At 32.5% G+C, this 24,431-nt stretch overlaps 1 protein-coding gene across 5 annotated transcripts in view; it reads left to right on the top strand.

The window, feature by feature from the left end:
- LOC123704247 (mitogen-activated protein kinase-binding protein 1) overlaps positions 1–24,431 on the top strand; it is a 110,235-nt gene that overhangs the window by 27,382 nt on the left and 58,422 nt on the right. Inside the window, exon 1 of one of the 5 annotated variants that reach the window (XM_045652551.1) lies at positions 16,568–16,796. The exons of the other annotated variants lie outside the window; for them this stretch is intronic. Within the exon in view, the coding sequence (XP_045508507.1) occupies positions 16,728–16,796 (69 nt within the window). The 5' untranslated portion in view covers positions 16,568–16,727. Of the gene's footprint in view, positions 1–16,567; positions 16,797–24,431 lie in introns of those variants that run through there. 5 annotated transcript variants of the gene reach the window in all.

Below are 24,431 nucleotides of genomic sequence, written 5' to 3' on the forward strand. Positions count from 1 at the left end.
AAAAGTATTAAACTTTATATTTTTTAATCTTTCAAAATTTCAAATAAATAATAGATTGTACAGTTAATAAATAAATAATTCAACAAACACACAGTCAATGCGATCTTTTGGTAAAAAATAGAATATGATAAAGACCCTTTTTAATTAATTATAATAGATAAAGTATGTTTAAGTTATGAGTCAACAATTGAAAACCCTTCTAATCACATTAATTGGTCCTTATGTCTGTCTGTACTGTTTGCATATGTATACTATGTACTCATACAGTACAACTATTTGTTCTATGTCTTTATGGTTCGTGGAATTTCTGACAGAAGTTGTAGCTATGAGATTCGCGTAAATACAACTTTTCGTAAACAAAATGTTATAGGTACCAATTTGGTACCAATACATGGTAACCTATACATAGTGTCTATATACATTATAAATAGGAGAGAAAAACTTCAAATCGAATGAAAAACCAAATATGATATTTACTGAAGAACATTTATATACTACGAATAAAATATTGTGTTATCGCATTTTCGTAGAAAGCAAACATGAAACTAAAATAAATATAAGCATATTAAATAGTTAATACATGGAATAAACTTAAAAATAAGATATAGGCCATAGATAATCGCACAAAATATTTCCGATATCGCATATGTCATCTAATTGACAAATAACTATTATAGTCTGTGGGTTAGTTATTCGGGTAGGCTGAGGTTTTGGCGGCAAGGTCGTGATTTTGTGTCAATGTTGGAATATCATTCGGATGTTTTCGTCCTTGTTATCGATTTAAGGATTTATATATTTGGTTGGATTAGAATAGATTTGGAAGCAATGTTATTAGCTTCACCTGTATGTTTGTGTGTATCTTATAAATGTTGACCCCAAGTTGACCCACTATAAACGGACAGATTTAATTCAATTAACTTTGTACACTTATCAAGGATTGGTGACAACAATTTCATATTATTTGCGTGTTTTTGAACATTTTTTTAACTAGGTAGGTATATTCAATTCAAACGTAAATAGTGTAGTTATTTAAATTCAATAGAACAATATCACACATATTTCGTATTCCTTGATTTAATATAAACCAATTCTTGAAAAGTATTTTACATATTATGTAGTTATAACATACCAGATAACTGCATATTTTCGTTACATACAGTGAATGCTCGGTTAAGCAACCTTAAGTGCAGTGTAACTATTGATGGGTGACCGCTTTATGATTTATGTACACATCTTCATTCTTCATTACAGTAATATGTTATATTTTATACTAACTATAGGTGATAATGAAATTATGATAAAATATAAGCGAAGCGATCTGATGGCTACTGAACAATCTATATGTAACGAACTTTAGGTATTTTTCATTGACACAAAGTGTGTAGTGTTGTTTCTTGTTTGTATTATGGCTTATTTAGTTTTATAATTAGTATTATTATTTGTCTACGTATTTTCATTTAGGTACATAACTAAGTAATCTGCACTATAATATTTCTTACCTTTCACGAAAAAGTACCTAAGTAAATGGCATTTTCTTACAAACACTAAAAAAATAAACAAATACAGGACAGAGCAGTAAATAAACCTATGATTTCTTTCTTCAGCCAAGTCTATCTATAAAATATTATTCAGTGACCACATAAAAGGAACGCTGCACGTCAAACATCCATAAACTCCAATGCATCCAAGGCTGATGCATTTTAAGTTCAACCTTCAAGTCTAAGTTAATTCAAGTAATACCATAAACGCCTTCCGCGTTTAGTAAACAAGTCTATACAAGGTACGGGAAGTTATTCTAAACTTGCATATTTAGGGCTTGATATAGATTTATTTAATCGAGGTATATCTATATACTAATACTAGCGGTCCGCCCCGGCTTCGCCCGTGGTACATATTCACGTTTTCTCTACATAAGAACCATCCTCGTACTTCAAGGAATATAATAAAAAAAGAATTATCGAAATCGGTTCAGCCGTTCTCGAGTTATGGAATTACAACGAAAAGTGGCATTGATTTTTATATATTAGATTATAAAGAGGAAAGGTTTGTAATTATGTATGTATGTATGGTTTTCACGCATAAACTACTGGACCGATTTTGATGAAATTTGGCACAAACAATCTTTAGACCCTGAGAAAGAACATAGGCTACCTTTTATTGCGAAATATGTACCACGGGCGAAGCCGGGGCGGACCGCTAGTTTTGATATAATTACGTAGTTAGTGGCTTTTATTGTTCGAAAACGTACCAGATAAGGAAAAGTTGTACTAAATATACGTTAACGAGGTACTTTTATTGTTTAAAAAACGTACCTGTCTCTATGGTAAAGTTGTTTTTTTTTTTTTTTTTTTTTGTGGTGTCTCTCAATGTTAGCCAGAAGGGCTTCTACATTTTAACGCGGACGCGGGGGTGAACTGAAGGTTCACCCTGGTAGCGACATGCACAAGGGCGTCCCCCCTTGACGGGGACCACGAACCTCGGCTTGAGCTGTCGCTTGAGTGGAGGAGGCCAGAAGGGCCCTAATCGGACCGGTTTGGTAAAGTTGTACTAAAACTATGTTACGGCACTCAATAATAAGTGTCTTGATGCTTTTAATACAGTTTCTACTATCTACAAAATAATAAAATAAAAACAATAATAAAATAAATTAAATCGAAATATTTATTGAACAACAGATAAGCAGCGTATTTGGTAGGTTGTCCAAAAGTACCTCATATTTTGGCACGGACTATAAAATCACTAGACTCTTTTAGTACTATCCCAATATTGGTTTTAGATCTATGTTAAAGGATAGAAATTTAGGCCAAAAAATGTCCTGAGGTCAGGGTGTGAGGTTGTAAATTACACACGCTGTCACCATCAGGCAGACCCTTGTATGTTTAGTATTATTAAGACGTCATGCTTACATATTAATTCTTACAAATATATGGGTCAAATATATACGAACTCCACATCAATATTTATTTCATATTGGACCAATATTATTGATCATATTCGCACCAGTTTGTAATAGCGGTAATTATCTACATACGAATTAACTCTTTCACAATAATAATAGCTTGTAACCAATGTAACAGTCAAATAGGACTGCTGTATGTTCGTTTGATAAATCGGTTTATAATTGGCGGTTTTTTTTGTAAAATACCGTTCCGTACCGGTAGGTAAACGTCAGTGTTCGTTGAAGTGAATATATATTGGTGTTCGCCTGTAGGTCATACATGTCTCAATTATTGGTATAATAATTATGGTAACCTACTAATTTAGGACACGTTTTATTGTTTTCGAACTGGTGGTAAACGGTTAAACTATATTATGACGATTACAATTGCTTCCATAAGAAGTCTAATTGAATAATTTATTAATTTATCAGTTTGAGTTTGGATGTTTTCATAAATAAAATAAAATTAATTCAGTAAAAAACATTTTTGAAGAAAGAGCGGATGCTTGTTTTCTTACTAGAAAATATTCGTAAGTAATTATAATTAAATACTTACTCAATTTACGGAAATCTCACATAAATTCAAACGAAGCAATCCATACACAGATCTATTACGTTATAACTAATAACTGACTACATTTATGGTACCATACCATAGCAGGGTCGGTTCGTCAATCACGTCAACTTTATAGGAAGTGACGATTGTAGCATCCGCGTCTGTCAAGGTGTGTCGACGGTCCGTATACAGCAGACTGGATTGCTAGTTGCTAATTATGAAAGTAAATAATTATTTTTGACTAAAAAGTAAACGTCTTTTAAATGGTCAGAATTAGACCACATCGAAATTGGACCAGAAGGCAATAGCTTTCAAATAATACCTATAAGAATATCCAAATTCGGTTTATCCAGTCGAAAGAGGTAATAAACCAAAGAAAAAGCAGTCGAATGGAGAATCTCCCACTTTTTTAAATTCTACATTTCCCTTATTTTCATCTATTTTCACACCAGTATTCACTCCAATATTTGCTACTTCTTATTTTAGACCCTTGGTTTCGTAAAAATAGAGAACAATAAATACTTTTCAACTCTTGACCTAGCTTTTGATCGAATACACTATTATTTATCAAGGTGTGGGTATACCGTTGTGTATATGTAGCGTGCTAGAATTTAGCAGATACCTTTTGAATGTTAATGTCGGACACTAACTATACATCGAAGTTTAGCAGGGTCAGATACACAGTCAGATACGCAAGAAGTAAAAAAAATAATAAGGTATATATTATTATTTTAAATAGGTACCTAAATCTCGTTTATCTTGTTACTGTTTAACAAACACACACCAGTGGTTAATGGTTAATTTTAATTTACCTGACAGATAGGTAACGGTATATAACCAAGTTATGAAAATGGCTTTTAGAGCCGATTTTTCAATCCTTGGTTAAAATTTATCCGTCCAATAAAGTATTACACGAACATATTAAAATGTCACCTATAAACTATCAAATACGGACAATTACAATACATTTTTGAAAAGGTAGTTTAATACGTTATTCGATGAATAAGTTTTAACCAAGGATTGAAAAATCAGCCCTAAATCTTATAATGTATTCTTCTCAAATATATCAGACATTTTAATCAAACGTTTTGTTTTATTCGAGACTGCAGATTACTAACAAGTTCTACTGGAATATAACACTTCTTTATCGTATATTTTAAAGTACCCACATGTACATTGACTAACGAATACATTGATGTTGTTATTAGCTTTAATTTTCACTAAAATATATTTTAATAACTAAGGTCACTTGTAAATTAATTAACAACTTTACCAACTTATTTATATGACAAGTATATTTATCTTGGGGATACCTTATCGGCAGGTTATCATGAATAATAAAAATATGACATCACGATTCATGTGCGTAGTTGACTAGTATGCGATCAACTGAGCCAGCCTTATTAGTGTGCATATGATTAAATAACGTTATTTGCTATAGCAAGGAATATAATAAATGTTTGGAAAAATTCGCGTTTGAATATCGATGCTTTAGCTGCGATCGATTTCATATACCTATCCATTCTTTTATATTCTCTTTTGAATTAACGATAAATTTGATAAAAGAGTTTAATATGCAGATAGATTTTAAGTCATATTTTGATACTTCTTTTACATTTAGAAAAATATTTAGATAATACTTTTTCTGTTAATAAATATAGACTTGAGTCTAATAATATAGAATTAAAGAATTAAGTGCTTTTTTAACCGACTTCAAAAAAAAAGGAGGAGGTTATCAATTCGGCCGGTATGTTTTTATTTTTTTTTTATATGTATGTACACCGATTACTCCGAGGTTTCTGAACCGATTTACGTGATTCTTTTTTTGTTCGATGCGGGATGGTGTCGAATTGGTCCCATAAAAATTTTATTCGGATAGGCCCAGTAGTTTTTATTTTATGAGCATTTTTGTCTGTAGGTATTTGTAAATTTTGCAAGTGCAAGTTTGAAGTCGGTTGTTTTTAACGCAGTTATCACTTGTTTGTAAACACAGTCGCGTTTAACTACAGTTTGTTGATTAATTATAAACCACATTACACAATTTTGTAATAAAACATTACAATACGCTAAAGACACGCCTATCTAGATTGTGTTTTAAGTTATTTAACTGATGAATAGTTGCAAATAAAATGGCGTAGTGTGGGTGTAAACCATACAAATGGTCATTATTTGTAACCTTCGATTTTCTAGACTTACGTAATGCGTACATATTCCGTCGTTTGTTAAGGTTTTGCCCAAATATTTTGATTCCAGTTGGTAGTATTCGTAAATATGTAAATTATTTAAAACATTTATTTATTTTAATGTCTGTAACTCTATACCAATGCCAAAAAACGAAAAGTTTTTGTTTATTTGGATTATTTGTTATAGTGGAGTTATTAAATAATTACTGAGTTAAAAATATCTGCGAAATGTGTTTATTGTGGTAATAACGTACATTCAATGCAAGAAATTATAGATACATTTTCATCTAGATAGCTAAGTTTCTATTTAAATGTTAAAAAATATGACTGCTTAAGAATAGAAAATCTGTTTAAAAATTCATACAACTGATAAATAAGCCCGCCAACGTTGCTAAATCTCCAAACATTCCATTCACTAATATCTAGTCTAGTTAGAAACAGTTTGACTGTCGTGATGCTATGCGATTTCGGAAGACGCACACGCTGTGTCGAATGTGGACCGCTACGGTCTGGTGACCCAGTAACTCGTTCCGCAGTATAAGCCAGAATTGATCCTGGTTTAAGACGAAACTTGACAGGTTAAACCACGTTTTCATAATTGTTTGAGATGATCCTTGTTTTAAGACGATCCTATCAACTAGCTATTAAACTTGATAGATTAAACCACAGTTCAACACATATTGAGATGATCCTGGTTTAAACATACTCCTATAAATTATTGACTCCTTAGTAAATGCTATAGATTTGGAAGACGCACATGCTGTGTCGAATGTAGTCGGCTACGGTCTGGTGACCCAGTAACTCGTTCTGCTCGCTGAATGAAACTTTGGCTTGAGATAATCCTGGTTTAAGACGATTCTATGAATTAAACGTAAGACGTTAAACCATGGATAAACAGATGATTACATTTTCAATTTGGGTGTCGAGCGACGAGCACGCTTGTTATGATAAGACTGAATTTTTTTCCTTTATAAAAAAGCGTGCAAGCGATCACCACTGCGCATGAAGCTTCACAGGTTAAATTAATATAAAATTTTGATTAATTAAATCTTGTTTTAACAAAAACATTTAGTTATAATTCTACCTTAGTTACGTTCTAATGAAACAGGTTTTAACAGTAAAAACATAATATAGCGATATACAATATTATATAGTCTATCCTGATTTCTCTCCACGAGTGTCAGATTTCCGTCCACTGCACTAGAGAGTGCACCTGCTTTGTGCATAATACCTAAGTAAGTACTTAGTTGCTTCCTGGGTTTGAATGCATTGTATTGAGTAGGTAAGAATGATTGTAATTATAATAGGGGTATATATGATACTAGCTTACCGCCCGCGGTTTCGCCCGCTTTGTCTAAAACCTAATAAATTATATACTAAAACCTTCGCCTTGAATCACTCTATCTATAAAAAAAAACCGCATCAAAATCCGTTGCGTAGTTTTTAACCATACATAGGGACATACGGACAGAGAAAGCGACTTTGTTTTATACTATGTAGTCATGTTTTGACATTAATTAAAGTTTATGTATAGGCTACTATTATGTATTCTGTGGTATTGGTAGAAACTTTTACAAGTCTAGTGTTGGAAGGTGGTCGGAAGAAATGTGAAATGAAATCAATCTGAGTCAAGATCTGAGTGTTTATGTAGTTTTTAGAACAATGACGTCCTGTCAAATCATAATTTTGAGAAGTTTTGTTTAAGGAGGAAAATCTACCATACTTATGAATTATCATCTTATCTCGTTACCGTATACCTACCTACCTCGGAATATAATCTAAAAACAGAGATATTAAATAATATTTTCTTGCTTTTAACTTTTAAGTTAGAGCATCAGACAAGAAGTCGTTGACTTTTTTAAGCAAAGTTTTTGTTACATAAATATTACATTAAAGAGCTCGTAAAAACATTACTATCTTAATTTTTTTGATATTTTCTTAAGAATTAGTTGTTAATTCAAATATAATGATACTTTTATGAATCTTTTATTATTATAAAATTTAAGTATTATGTCATAGAACATTTCATAGAACGCTCGCATCTCATTCCAGTTTATTTCACTGAGCTACTTAGATTTTTTTTTATTATTATGGATCTATATTGTATGCTAATGAACGTCTAAAGTAGATACCATATTACTATTCAAACTCAAACTCAAACATTTATTTAATTATTTATTCAATTAGACTTCTTCTAGAAGCACTTTTGAATCGTCATTACATATTAATTTTTAACATTTACCATCCATTTACCATATTAAATATCTCTCATCTCTATCAGTTATTTTTTTTATTTTAATTTGTCCGCCTGTCTACCGGAACCTCTAGTCACAATGTAACAAATTGGGTAATTACAGTAATTATTCTTTCGTAAGAGGGAAGCCGGTTCGACGTAACGCACTCGAATTAGCATATAACAGATGTAATGAATTAACTATGTATGTTGTGTGGTGTTACGTGGGGTGTTTTTGCTATGTTGGGTTGTTGAATAAATGATTTCGAGAAGTTATGGAATATAACGTATGTTTGCTATTGTAAATTGATCATTTGACCATGAATTTACTACTCTGTTATTAATTTAAAAGATCGTGGTAGTTTTGTCTGTTTCTTATTTTTTATGTAAATTATAATGTTTATTATATGATTCGTCAATTGGACGTATTTTAAATCTTTATATATAAAAATGAATCCCAAAATGTGTTGGTAAGCGCATAACTTGAGAACGGCTGAACCGATTTCGATAATTCTTTTTTTATTATATTCCTTGAAGTACGAGGATGGTTCTTATGAGTATGAGTATGGTAGAGAAAACGTAAATATGTACCACAGGCGAAGCCGGGGCGGACCGCTAGTAGGTGATAGAATTAAGTTTATATTTTGAAAATAAAGTTTATATTTTGAGGAATAAGTTTCAATTTGGTTAACAAAAAATCGTGCAAAATATTTTAGACTCAATTTGATTAATAATATTATCCAATTTCAAATACAGATAAAAGATCGAGATTCACAATAACTTTTTAGCCTTAGATTTACGACTATAGCAAAATACCTAAACATACGCAAAAATAATAACGTCACAACCCGATTATATAGGTACCAATATAACTATAAACTACCAACAAAACTCATGACACTTTCATAATAACAAAATAACAGTAATTAAAATATTTACTGCCATAGCACCTTTCCGTAAAACCACAGTATAACTATATCCTTGGCACAGTTAAGTTACTAACCGTGAAATGTTATATAATACAATTTGTATTGACATAACTGTTAACTAATCAGCGGGTAAAGGTGTAAATTTTTGTTAAGGAAAACTTAATACTGTTAATAGATTGTCTTAGTAAAATTATTTACCACTTAAGTTGATCTTTGTGTTACGCTTTGTGTTACTTATTTTACATGTTTCTTATCGTTTAAACCTGCCTTGTACGGTGAAAAATATTTTAAAACGAAAGTCATCTAAATCGGCTCATCCGTTTTCGAGTTTTAGCGAGACTTGTGAACAGCATTTCAGGAAATACTGTTAAGCCTGCCAGTGTTGCTCAATTTTATCACAATTCTTGAAACATAAATAAAAAACATGTACGTTATACCCAACGATGAGGTAATTTACAATAATAATTATCTCGTAAGAAAAAAAAGTAAAAAACCGCTATGTCGTACAGTCTATTATAAATTAGATAATATAAATAATATCGGTTAAAATCATTAACAGCATACCAAACAAAAATTCGCTTATAAAATAAATGCATACAGTAATGCGAAAGTGACATAAATATGCACAACATTTCAATATGTAATTATATATTGCATATTTAAATAAATATCTTATGTGAAATACAGCGGAACGTGCTATGCAATTTGCAAGCGATGTAGCAGAAATTTCGAGGTGAAATGTAGGTAACAAGATTGTAACCTAAATATCTAGACAGGTTCGAAGTGTGGTGTGAGCCAGGGAATTTTAGATCTGATAGTTAGCCTTATGCACGCTTCACTCGCACACTTCCGTGTATGGTGAAGCTTTGGAACGATTTACCATCTGTTGTGAACAACTACGGCATTAGGCTGGTTGCAGAGCTTGACCGACCGTCAGTGCGTACCGTTGCGTCGGTCCTGACGATACGCATCAACAATTGTATGACTATGACACTAACTATGCGCATGACAATACGCGTGCGTATGGTCGGTCTAGCTATGAACGGTTTTATGAATTTCCATACATATGACAAGCGCGACCGACGTACGCACTGACGGTCGGTCAAGCTCTGCAACCAGCCTTAAGAAAAGATTATCACTAAAAGTTCGGCAAAGAACCTGTGACACTACAAGTGTAACAAGTGTTTATAGACGGTGGAAAAAGTCTGCCTATACGCTAAGGCAGAGTTTATAGCTTCGGACAGTTTTAAACGTCAATGGTGCCTATAAACAAAATTGAATAGTGAAATATGTTGAATGTATCTTGTCCTAAAATAGAACTTATGACACAATAAAAATACCTACTCGTTTAAGGACAAAAATATTATAAATACAGTACAATAAAAGTATAATTGAACATTTTAATTACTTTTTTACCAGCCCGCCGCTTGTCGGGAAGTTTATAATAATACTTAGCAGCGAAAATACGTCAATTGCGCAATTCAGAAAATGTGTCAACGAGTCTGCAGAAAGACCCTAAGTAAATAGGTCATATATATGTATATAATAGGATATAACGATATGAAATTAAAGACAACATCAAACTTTTAATTGAGTTACGTAAAATAACTAGCTCGATCCCGCGGGTTCGTTCGGGTAGTTATACACAAATGAAAAGTTCATTAAGAATGATTGAAATCATATAGTTTACCAATCTCTGATAAGTGTACACACTTTGAATAAAATATTTTGTACATACATGTCGTTTATGTACAAATATACAGGTAAAGCTAAAAAGAGTGTTAAAAAGAATTCATTTTTATACAGGTAGCCTATGTGCTAATCCAGACTATAATGCAATAATCTATCTTTGTTCAAAATATCGTACATAACTGCTGTTTTTGAAAACGTTACAAAAATTCTTACAAATTTTCGCGTTTCTGATGGATGCAAATTACTAGTACGGCCGGTTGCAGAGCTTCACCGACCATTAGTGCGTACGTCAGTCGCGCTAAAGTACCTACATAGTAAGTTGTAATTTACAAGCAAATCATGTTACAATCTATAACAAAACATATCACGTATCAAATAGTATTCACAAGGATTTTTAACAAGCTCAACTAGGTAGGAATGGAATGGGCCACTTTCTTAATACAAGTGTATGATAATAAGGGCGTAGGTGGCGTGGGCTGACCTTGCTCACACCTTCCGTTGGAGATTGGTTAATTGGCTTGTCGTGTGCTTTGTTTTGATAGTTAGATGTTAGGAATCTTTTTTCACAGTTAAAAAGCTTTGGTATATTTGCGCAGTTTGCAGTGGAAAACCAGTATAATATGTGCATTGTATTGGACTTCTTTTATGTCTTTCTTGAACGAGGTTAGACGAAAAGAATAATGTAGAGAGGCAGTTCGGCTTACTTCGTCCAACTTTTTGTAGCACCGCGGACTTCGGCCGAGTACTTCGCCGAGGAACTTCGCGAGTAGTGTAGAGGAGGTGTAAGAAGAGTTTTTGAATCGTTATCTATACTAATATTATAACTAAATAGTTTGTTACCTTGATTGATTGGAGGCGAAAAGCTAAGGAATTAGAAAGCCAATTTATCGATGAAAGCTATAGTTATACATCATCACGCTAAAAAGAATAGAATCGAAGTTAGTAATACATATTTAGGACCGGTTCTGAAGGCAGTTTATACAGAGAAGAGCCCGAAAGAAGCTATGGTTGATCTTTTAAGATTGGTTTGATTTTTCGCAAGTTTCAATTATATGCTGCAATAGCAATATAAGAATGTATTTATTTAAATACACTTCTGAAACGATTTGTATTTTCATATTGCGTATTTACCACAGGTCCCGAAGGTAATTTCTAAAGAGAAGAGCGGGCAGTAGACTCTGTGGGTGCTGTTTTAAATTTATTAAGATCTAATTGACAAATTATGTGTGGTACAAATCTCTTTCAATTTTATCCAACAAGATATATCTTTAAGAAGTGCTTTCGACTTGTCATTATGCATATTTATATTACGAAAGGAGGTAACTCTGTTGTAAATTTTGATTTAGGATTATGTAATGTGTGTTTTATGATGTGAACATGCCCGTGATCGGTTTCGATTGCTATGTAAATATAGTTATTAATAATAAAGGCTACGAACATATTGAATTAGATGTGTCGTTATAAATGGATATCGATACTAGATTTTCGTCCGCAGCTTCGCCCTCGTTTTCAAAGAAAAATCCGCATGGTTCCCGTTCTTGAGAGATTTCTGAGATAACCTTTTTCTAGCTCTTAATCTGCCTACATACCAAATTTAACTGTAATTGGTTCAGTACATCCATCCTCACAAACTTTCGCATTTATAATATTGTATACGCTGATTTAGACGTATCTGATTTTACAAAAATTGTACTAGATCTGCTTATAAATTGAAGTCAAACTTGGATAATGAAAGGTACAATATTGGTAGGTAGTTACACAAAAATAAATCAGTAGGATGTGTGCGTTCAGCCAAACCAAAAGTAAATCTTTATATGAACAGTATAGCATACTGCTAATATAAAGATTTAACTTATGCAGTATTGCTACATCTTGCTCTATAATACCCATGCGCATACGCACGACGTTCAGCAAAAAAGCAATTCATCTCGTAATCGACCATTGTTCATGTACCCAGTGAAAGTGGAAAGTGAAAGGTAGCTGGTTCGATTACTTGCAAGGGCTAATTTTTGCATATTTGTTGTTTATTTGGTTGTTGTTCTAATTTGTAAGTAACCTCATAGTTTAAGCCGGGTAAGGCATTTCATAAAAAATTTACAAGTCCTGATTTTTCTATAACATTGAATAAATTTTAATGAAATATTATTTTTTTAATATGTCTAATATAATATTCACGTCATGTTCTATAGTTTATCTTTTTAAGGTGAATATATTTTTTTACTGCTGGTTTCAGATTAAGTAAACAAACATGCAGTTTGTGTAGCTGTTTGTATTATGTTTTAAAAATATAGTTAGTTTACAGTAGATTTTCTTATGCCCGTGGTACATGTTTACGTTTTCTCTTTATAAGAATCATCCTCGTAACCTCGTAAGTCGTACTTCAAGGAATATTATAACGAAATCGGTTCAGCTGTTCTCGAGATTTGCGCTGAGCAACAAATTTAGCGTTTCATTTTTATATAATAGATTTCTTCATACTACATATTAGTAAATGAGAATATAACATGGTTTGTTTATCTAAGTAGCCTTTATTTTTAAATAAAAAAATGAAGTCCCGTGTGTAGTGGGATAAGGGGCGGATGCATTATGCATACATCTGTTTCGCTGATCGATTTTTTAGGGATTGGTTATTTTTAATAACTGTAGTGTATAATGATACGATTAGAAGTCTGAAAGCTAACAGACTATTTGTAAAACCTATGCCTGTATTTGGATGACATTTGCAATTCAGTCGATGTGTCTTCCATGTACAGAAAACTAATATGGCGGTGGTTAGGGCTGTGCCAAATAAATAAGAAATACAAAATTGTATTGATTTTTGCAAAAATAATTGAACATTGTAGTTAGTACTAGTTTTTTTTGCAAGAATGATATAAAAACATTATAAGTAGACCGTAGGTTCTTGTAATCTCGGAAAAGTATGTTGTTGTTTTTAAATATGATTTTTACACATTACACATTACCTACTAAATTTACTACACGACTCACTTTTTATTTATAGTCTCGATTGCAGGATGCCGAGTGATTGTTTGATATTTTTTAGTAAAAGCCGAAGAGCTTAAAAAATAATGTTTTCTTAAAATTTTTGTTAATATAAAAATATTGGTAAATATCGTGCCAGCCCTATCCACAGCGGAACCAATATGGCGTCGTGAGTTCACCAATCATATATACGGCGTTAGGCTATTTCCCGCGATCACGCGGTTCCGGCAAGCGGTTTCCGCGCTTGAAATGGAAAGTTAACGGCTTTTTTGTTGAAGGGATGTTTGGTTAGTGTTGTTTTGTGAATAGGTTTAGGTGTTAAGGTGAGACGAAGTTTGTTGGATGCAATATTATAGAGACGATTTGAAATAAAATATTATACTTCATGGACTTGATCATTTGCCCTGATTGACTGGAAGGGAATCACTACTATAAGGCTGCAAAATTCATTAAGCTGTTTATCGCTTTTAATATATAATTTTTGTATACAATTAGTACTTTAGACCGCATTTAAAACGAGTAAATTAATAAAATTTATTTTTCATTCAAGAGAATATCTCTGTATTATAAACTATAATATTATAATATTATTAGTTCTGTAGGTAGGTACTCTGTAGATGCATAGCACACTAACAATTATTTAATTATCCTACTCATAAGTCAAAACGAAAATTTGGGATGAATTGGGATGACTGTTTGATACGCTTCCACGAAAAAACTACTGGGCAGATTTGGATGAAACTTAATAGTAATATCTAGATTACATCAGAATAATATAAAAATTTTAATTAAGTATTTCTTTAGTTATTTTGTTTAAACAAACGAACTGACAAAAGCAATTAACAGTCAATCAGTATTGGAAAGTACTTAACCGACAGTGAAACAGTAATCGTATTATTGAATCGATTAATTAGCTTTCACTTGTATAATCGATATTAATCGATACAGCTGTATCGGCACGAGATTGTATCGGTTGATGAAAAATATTCTACGAATAAAAGGTAGTTTGTATTAACTTTCATGTAACATGTATCACTACGTATCTATACTAATATTATAAAGAGGAAAGGTTTGTACGTATCTATGTATGTATGGTTCTCACGCATAAACTACTGGACCGATTTTGATGAAATTTGACACAAACAATCTTTAGACCCTTAAAAAGAACATAGGTTACCTTTTATTGCGAATTATGTACCATGGGCAAAGCCGGGGTGGACCGCTAGTTATGAAATAAATCCATGTGAGTTTGCTCGCGATAAATTCGAAGACTACTGTATATTTTCGTTCTGTTTTCATCAATGGATAGCGTGGTTTTCGATGAAGGCGAAGGTGCAGGTGGAAAGCTAGAATATTATACAACATCGTCACGTGATGTGTAAGGCGATGATTTTGATATCTTTGAATCTTGCCAGAGAAGTTTCATTTCTGACACGTGTACTCGGCACACACGCTCTTTTTATAAGACGCTTATATTGAATATTCCTACAGAAAAACTGAAATTTAACATTTTTAAGAGAGAGAAATCTTGGTTTGTACGTTTTTTTTAACAGCATAGATTATAAATTCCTATTCTTATTTAGATATCATTAAAATGATTTACAAATGCGATAAATATAGAAAGGAGAAGTTAATAAATAACGAGAGAAAGCAAAAGGTATGTCCCTATAGACTGGTTTTAACTAGAGTACTTTTACTTATACGCAACAAGAAATGTACGTACAATTATAATAGACTAGCTATCCGCCCAGGCTTCTCACGCGTTTTTTAAGAATAACCCGCGTAGTTCCCGTTCCCGTGGGATTTACAGGATAAAATCTACCCTATATGTTAATCCAAGTTACCCTCTATATGTGTGCAAAATTTCATTGTAATCGGTTCAGTAGTAATATGTGCCAACAATCAACGTCGTCGCCTTCTCTATGACGTGACGGTATTGCCATGACGCGATCTTGAAATTTTACTCTAGACTCTAAACAAGTTTCATTTCAAAAATAAACGTAAAACAGAAAAGGAACCTGCCGTATTACACGAGTACTTACAAGGTTGAAAAATTTAGTGTCGTGATAAAAACGTTAAGTATGTGTTAGCGATAACGTGTAGGTCTGTGCGAGAAATACTTCCTGGATAAACCATAGGTTTATCTGTAATAACTCAGCCCCCGGAATCACAGACACAATAGAAAATCTATTGTGTCGTGGCCCGATCGGGCTGCTCGGGGCTTAATGGGTTAAAGTTAAACTGGTCTGGATTTTTGTAAGAATGTATTGAATATGCTCGTTATTTATTTATTATGGTTCATCCTAGAAAGAATTAAACGGGTAAATCTAATACAAACTTATCGGTAAGAATTATCGTACAAATGGCAGCCTTATTGCTACACAGAAATCTCTGCCAGACAACCTGTTCTTTTTACCATTTAACGCGCAAATCATTATACCTACGGATTTTAATGATAGTCTATACTCTATAGTGATGTAGTATGACGAGGTAGTGATGTAGCTTTGTACCTACCATAACAATAAAGCAATTATAGCTTATAATATACATATAAGCTATAATTGCTCTGCACGCGGATTTGTCTCTGATTAAAACCGCGAGGTATAGCTTAGAATTAGAATAAGATCGGTTTTTTGATAAATTTCTCCTTTTAAATATTAACGTGTTTAAAATTGGTTTTTCTTATCTATACAGTAATGAACAGATATAGATAAGTTTTATTAAGATATAGATGGAACTAACTACAGCGATGATTAAACTTAAAAGTTTAAAATAAAGGTAATACGGTCGTATAATAAGGTATGTAATATAAGGCTTCTAGATAGAGCATGTAATAAACTTAATTAATAAATAAATGTGATAGATTCAGTTAGTATATTATTGGTTCTATCACAGTATAGACTATCATTAACATACATTATTTTAAAATTCAGAACTATAATGGTATTAAATCATTTATAAATATTACTAAGAAAACTGCAAACGCTATACTTTAATTCACATAAATAATTTCTAGTGCAGTGAGTGAGCAAGCTCCTTTATAAAGTAAATAATTCGAGAAATGGAATGCAGTGCGGCGCGTACAGTTCGAAGTTTAAAAGTGACATTCCAAATTCAAATTTGACACGTGTTCCGATTTCGAATTTGACACTGCGTGTTCCAAATTTGAAATAGTGCGTGTATTTGATAGTGGCGTTTTGTTTAAAATGCGAATATGGCGTTCATTGGGCCGAGAAACAGTGGTCCAGTCATTAAGGACAGTATACACACGCCGGCTTATGAGGTAAGTTTTTTTAATGATTTCAGTGGATTGTTAATTAAATAGTTGATAAATTGTTTTAGTAGACAATATAGCAACGGATGAGAATTAAATAAATAGCAAATAACATTTATTGAAAAAGAACACTAAAAAATAATATAGAATATAATTAATGAAATGTGAAATATTGCACTACAATAATAATTAATGTGAAAAGAATCTGACTAAATAACTACGCCCTCACATCGTCGGATGTTATGATGATGATGAACTTTAATCTTAAATTTCTAATGATTAATTTTTAATATTCAAAATTTGTGATAGTGAAGATTAGAACAAGTCAGGTGCCAAACAAATACATATATACCAATACAATCTACAAACAATATTGCTCTATATCCATACTAATATTATAATGGAACTGTATGTTATACTTTCACTGCTAAATCACACCTTTTGATGAAATCAGTGTGTGTCAAATAAAACATACAGTACACTTCTAAATATGCATGTAAATAACGCTAAGGTGATTGACTCTGACTGATATAGTGAACTATCAACGCACAGCCCAAACCACTGGACAGATCGTCCTAAAATTTCGCATGCAGGTAGATGTTAGCCGTTAGGACGAAGGCATCCGCTAAGAAAGGATTTCGATAAATTCTACCCGCAATGGGATGAAAGTAATCTTTTCCACGCAGACAAAGCTGCGGGCAACAGATAGTTTTTTTATAAATCAATCAAGGCTTGAAATGGAAGATGAAAGTTTTGTTTGCCCCGAGGTATAACTAGAATAATAATTAAGTACCTACATATGTTATCTTATATCCTACTAGCTTACCGCCCGCGGCTTCGCCCGCTTTGTCTAAAACCTAATAAATTATATAGTAAAACCTTCCTCTTGAATCACTCTATCTATTAAAAAAATCCGTTGCGTAGTTTTAAAGTTTTAAGCATACATAGGGACAGAGAAAGCGACTTTGTTTTATACTATGTAGTGATTCGAAGAAGTAATTAGGGAAATCTAAACAGCACTAGGTACAAACTAATCGACCTTTCTATACTAATCGAGCAAAACCTGGACTCTCATTATGTTGAAAGTAGGTAAGTGTGTTGATTATCGACTTGACAGTTTCGATATATGTTATTAATGGGGTAGGTATTGAATGCGTTTTAGATAATATAGAGGTACTAGCTGTGTCCCGCGATTATACCCGCAGTGCTCAGCTCCTGTTGGTCTTAGCGTGATATTATAGTCTACTAGCGGTCCGCCCCGGCTTCACCCGTGGTACATATTTCGCAATAAAAGGTAGCCTATGTTCTGTCTCAGGGTCTAAAGATTGTCTGTGCCAAATTTCATCAAAATCGGTTGAGAGGTTTAAGCGGGAAAGCGTAACAGACAAACAGTCAGAGTTACTTTCGCATTTATAATATTAATATTAGTAGGGATAGCCTTCCTCGATAAATAACACGGAAATAATTTTTCAAATCGGACCGGTAGTTCTTGAGATTAGCGCGTTCAAACAAAAAAAACTCTTCAGCTTTATAATTTTAGTATAGATTCAGGTTGTCTCAAACCCAGACATGAATATTGAATAAATCGTTTTTAAAATCAGTTAATTCTTAAATTTGTTTATCTTAACCGACACCTACGAGAAGTGCAATTTTCTTATTCCTTGTATGATATCATTTATAAGCGATTCGACCTCTTTCAATTGGGCTATAAGACTGATTTATCAGTATGATTCACTTCTAGAATTATTTTGATGGACTTACCGGAACCGTGAATTAACTAGTGGAAGGTTTTTTGTTTATGTTTTAATGATACCTAATGCAATAAGTATTATTTCCATACTACATTAAATAAATAAATAAATAAATAAATATTATAGGACATTATTACACAAATCGACCTAGTCCCACAGTAAGCTTAATTAAGGCTTGTGTTGTGGGTACTAGACGACGATAAATATAATATTTATTATTTAATAAATACATATATAGATAATAACACCCAGACCCAAGAACAAATAATTGAGTTCATCACACAAATATTTGCCCTGACCGGGGATCGAACCCGGGACCGTCGGCTCAGTAGGCAGTTACTTTACCACTGCGCGTCGTCAACATTCTTACGGCCTTACTAATAAAAAGTTAAACAATGGATAAATTTCAACCATTTTCTACCATAGCTGTGCCCTGCTCTTGCTCACATGAAACGTCAATCATAAAAACAAGACAGGTTATTGCAATAACTAATCCATTGAATAGCGAATGGGTAACATTTTATTAGTAAGACCGTAGATCTCTCCTATGTCCTTTCCCAATTCTTCATCATCAAACAAATCTTCGTTCGTTTATCAAACTATCATAGTATAGTATAGAACCTAGGGTACTTGAAGAGACAGACAGACAGATTTGCTTTCGCATTTAAATTAATAGATAGATTATCGATTTTTTTTTCTCCATCTATAGATTTCCTTCAAACTTATACTCACGCTTTATAGAATAAAGTACGTCTACCTACATTATTTCTAGAATGATCTACAAATGTTCAATAATGACGTAATTTGATATAACAATAATCGAGACACCCATTGAAGTTATAATGAATTCCATTATATAACAATATTGTTTTATTATTACTTATGATCTTGAGTATGATCTTTAAGTAGGATTAAGAGCTTAATTAAAAATGAATGCGGAAAATATTATTTGGATTTATTTAAACGTGTTACATTTTACTCTGTGTTGCTTATATTTTACCGAGAGATCAGGGCTAAGAACTGTTCTATACCTATCTAGGTAGTTAAAATTTTGAAAAAGAATCCTGAAGATCGATCAATATAATTCAAGTTAAAATTGTAGGTACTACTTGGTCACGTGTTTGTATAGGATGCAAAAAGTCTCTATAACTATTTTTTTTGTTCAGACGATGGGTATGGCGCGAGAAATATAAGTTATGAAATACTAGATTTCCGCCCGCGTTTCCAAAGGAAAACCCATATAGTTATCGATCCAGTGGGATTTCCGGGATAAAACCTATCCCATGGGTTAATCCAAGTTACCCTCTATATGTGTGCTAAATTTCATTGTATTCGGTTCAGTAGTATTTGCGTGAAAGAGTAACAAACACATACACATCCTCACAAACTTTCGCATCCATACTTATATTATAAATGCGAAAGTAACTCTGTCTGTCTGTTACTCAATCACGCCTTAACTACTGAACCAATTTGCATGAAATTTGGTATAGAGATATTTTAATACCCGGGAAAGGGCATAGGCTAATTTTTACCCCAGGAAATAGGATAGGTTTTATTCCGGAAATCCCACGGGAACGGGAACTATGAGGGGTTTTCTTTGAATGCGCGGGCGATGCCGCGGGTGGAAAGCTAGTTTATAATATTTGTACGATGTGTGTAATAACATCGTTTTTATCACTTAATTCCTAATAAATCAATTCCGTATCGGCTGAAACGGGATAAAAATTAGAAAAAATAGTAATTTATACTGGTAAAAAATTTCAAGGTCGATCAAGTACGTACCAATTAAAATCTTTGCTCTCCTTAGATGTATAATATAGATATACACAAAAAATCGTGCAAATGAAACACGACATACTATGCAATAATCTTTGATAGTAAAGCATTAAGAAATATATATCTATAAGTAGGTTAAAATGTCACCTATGTTTAAGTTGCAAAATAACACGTTCGCCCACGGAAAAAAAGGTCGTGGCTATATCTGTTGTGAATGGGAAAGTATTTCTGTATGTTGATGGTCTTATATATTCCATATAGAGTTAACTATAGAGAGAAGAGTAATCTCTTGAAGGTAGGATAGTTGGAAATTTCGTATGGAAAATAAAGTGACATATTTGAGTTGATAATGGGAAAGTATTTCTGTATGTTGATGGTCTTATAATATATTCCATAGCAGAGTTAACTATAGAGAGAAGAGTAATCTCTTGAAGGTAGGGTAGTTGGAAATTTCGTATGGAAAATAAAGTGACATATTTGAGTTGATAATGGGAAAGTATTTCTGTATGTTGATGGTCTTATAATATATTCCATAGCAGTGTTAACTATAGAGAGAAGAGTAATCTCTTGAAGGTAGGGTAGTTGGAAATTTCGTATGGAAAATAAAGTGACATATTTGAGTTGATAATCTAAAGTATTTCTGTATGTTGATGGCTAGTCTTTAAAATTGTCCCTATGGAGTTAGGTATAGAGAGATGTAAGAACTTTTCTTGAATAGTGTAGGGTAGTTGGAATTTTTTTAAGTGTTTTGATTAAAAGATGTGGAATGCGAAACATCTTTGCATTCGATAAAAGATCTTTATTCCGATGTCACTACATAGTATAAAACAAAGTCGCTTTCTCTGTCCCTGTCCGTTTGTATGCTTAAATCTTTAAAACTACGTAACGGATTTTGATGCGGTTTTTTTTTAAAGATAGAGGGATTCAAGAGGAAAGTTTTAGTACATATATAATTTATTATGTTTTAGACAAAGCGGGCGAAGTCGCGGGCGGGAAGCTAGTATAGTTTAAAACGTCCTAATTACCTTTTTATTTTTGGATTCTTTGAAGAAGTGTCCGCTTTGGACACTTCTTCAGTTAAACTTCAGTTGTCATATTAAAATTTGATCAAGAATATGTAATTGATAAATGCGATACAATCATTTGAAAAAAATAAAAATATGTAAAAAACAGTTTTGCTCCTTTAACAACAGTTTATTTAAAATTTAAACACAAACGCTATTGCTAAACTTAGACCATTAATTCTTTTGAATGAACATCTATGACGTGACGTCACAACTCACAATATGGTGCTGAATCTATCCTAATATAAAATCGTGTAGTACACGCATTTTCCAATAATAATTGTACTGCAACTAGATGGTGAAAGCGGGTTCGGTTCCGTTACGATTTATTAATTTTATGACGTCTGTTTGAAAGCTTATGGCCTATGGTCTATGGCCGTATCGAGTAATTGCGTATGTGTGAAATTGTTGAAGAAACTATCGGTTGTAAACCTAAACATTACTTAATATTGTTAAGGGAAAAGTAGGTATGTTAGTATGTTAGACTTTAAAGACTGAATAGATCTGAAATATGAATGCAATTTGCTTTGAGAATTTTATAAGTAAACTAGTGGTCCGCCCCGGCTTCGCCCGTGGTATCTACATGTTTAAACTATCCTATCTCTCAAGTTGGATCGAACTGCACATGGTGTGCGAATTTTATTATAATCGGTTAAGTGGTTTAGGAGTCTATTGAGGACAAACATTGTGACACGAGATTTATATATAATAAAGATATAAAACAAATTTCTGTATAATAAAACAAATATCTATATAGAATCATAAACTATGCATTTAATGATATATTCAGCAAAGTGTTGTACATGGGTACTAATGTTTCTGAATTGATCATTCTTCGACAGTCTATCACACACGAAGTCGGGGTTCTATAACTAGCAAGTTAATAAAAAGAGCGTAATATCTGTTGGAGTACAATAAGTATTCCATTAACAAGTCGTGAATGTAAAAAAGTCGAATGAAATCGAAATTAAAAGCACAATAAACAATGTAGTTTTGACAAAAAGTGTCGTCTAAAACCTGTCCTCGTGGGAACCGTCGTATCTATTTATATTTACTTTAAAAACTACAGTTATATAGACTAGTACTGCTAGAACTTGCCTTGAGTTTTTTGTGCAATTGTCACAAATAGTACGGACTAGATTTCCGCCCGCGGCTTCGCCCACGTTTTCAAAGAAAACCCGTATAGTTCCCATTCTCGTGGGATTTCAGGGATAAAACCTATCCTATGTGTTAATCCGAGTTACCCTCTATATGTGTGCTAATTTTCATTGTAATCGGTTCAGTAGCATTTGCGTGAAAGAGTAACAAACACACACACACATCCTCACAAACTTTCGCATTTATAATATTAGTAGGATTGAACAAACTGGTTTATCGTTGTAGTTAGTGAGATTTTTTTTCTTGTTGGAGTTAAGGAGTGAGGACTATTGCGTCTGTTTTTAGTTTTTACGATAAAATGAATATTAATTTCTAGTTTGTGCGTGTTGTTGTCGTATTTATTTGTTCTCTATTCTAATTAATTTCAAGTTATCTTGGCACTATACAATTAAATTGAATTAACGATATTCGTTTGTTTTTGTGTGAGAGACTAGTTTCGTATCTAACCTTCCAACTTAAACTTTTTGAATGAACAAAATATTATGTAGGTAAATTAACAAGTAGGAAGTAGGTTGCTATTATAACTTGAAATAAAAATATAAATTAAATAATTGTTTTAAGAAGATGTTCATTTAAAATTAAAATCTAAAATTATTAGAATTAAACCTAAATGTTTAGCATAATAAAGCACAATGTCTTTACGTATTATCTGGATATCATAATACTTTTATTTTTATTTTGTTGGTCTACAATAAAGTAATTTTGTTTGTTTGTAATAAACAAAACAAAAATCGCATTTAATTCTCGTTAACTTCTAAACGTATCTTGCGAATCTCATTCATAAGCCGCCATGTTGATGACGTCATTTCTCAAGGTCAAACAACTTGAACTAGCTCTCCTTGCGAGGACGTATCTTCAGAAAAGGGACTTTTGAATGGGAGTATTGGGTTACTAGTGTAAGGTTTGTTTTGATATACTATATAATGTACCTATTATAAATGTATGTTTGCATGTATGTATGTGGAAATAGATACTAATATTATAAAGCTGAAGAGTTTGTTTGTTTGAACGCGCTAATCTCAGGAACTACTGGTCCGTTTTGAGAAATTCTTTCGGTGTTAAATAGCCCATTTATCGAGGAAGGCTATATATCATCACGCTAAGACCAACAGGAGCTGAGCAATGCGGCTGAAACCGCCGAGCACAGCTAGTTTTTAAATATAAAGTAGATACCTCCTCTTAATATACGAAATCTGATACGCAATAGGTTTTTCCTATCATACAACACAAAAACATCACTTATAATAATAATTATAGTTATTTAAAACTTGTATAAGATAATAACGTGCCTATACGGTTTGGCGCAAAAAAATAATGAGCTAAATAGTGCTTCAAAAGTGTAAAACTTGACATGTTAATGTAATGTAAGTAATATAATGTAATTAGGCTACATTTTCTCTCCATAAGAGCCAGGATGGCTGTATTTCATGATGTATTTCAAGGTATATTATAAAAAAAGAATTAACGATATCGTTTTAGCCGTTTTCCTCGAGTTATGCGCTTACCAACACATTAATATATGAAAAATTGGACTGATCGGAATGAAATTTGCATGCAGATAGCCACTTTATTAGTAGAACAGTCCATCCAATAAAATAGTGGATACAATAAAGTACAATGGAAATTTATTTTGACGACGCGGACAAAGCTGCGGGCAACAGCTAGGCCGCAGCGGGCAACAGCTTATGTCGTCTTATTACAAAAACTTAAAATAGTTCTAGTTTAAACCAAGACTATTATAGTAAGGTATGGTTTAACTTTAGTACAGAGGTTTTATCTATAGTTCGCTTAAACATGTATTGTAAATTGTAATAAAACTTTTATTTAGATTTTTTTTACCACGTTTTAAACCCGGTTCGTTTTACCTTGTTATGTAATAAGACAATATTTGTATA

The sequence above is a fragment of the Colias croceus genome, chromosome 29 (assembly GCF_905220415.1).
Source record: "Colias croceus chromosome 29, ilColCroc2.1".
Lineage (NCBI taxonomy): Eukaryota > Metazoa > Arthropoda > Insecta > Lepidoptera > Pieridae > Colias > Colias croceus.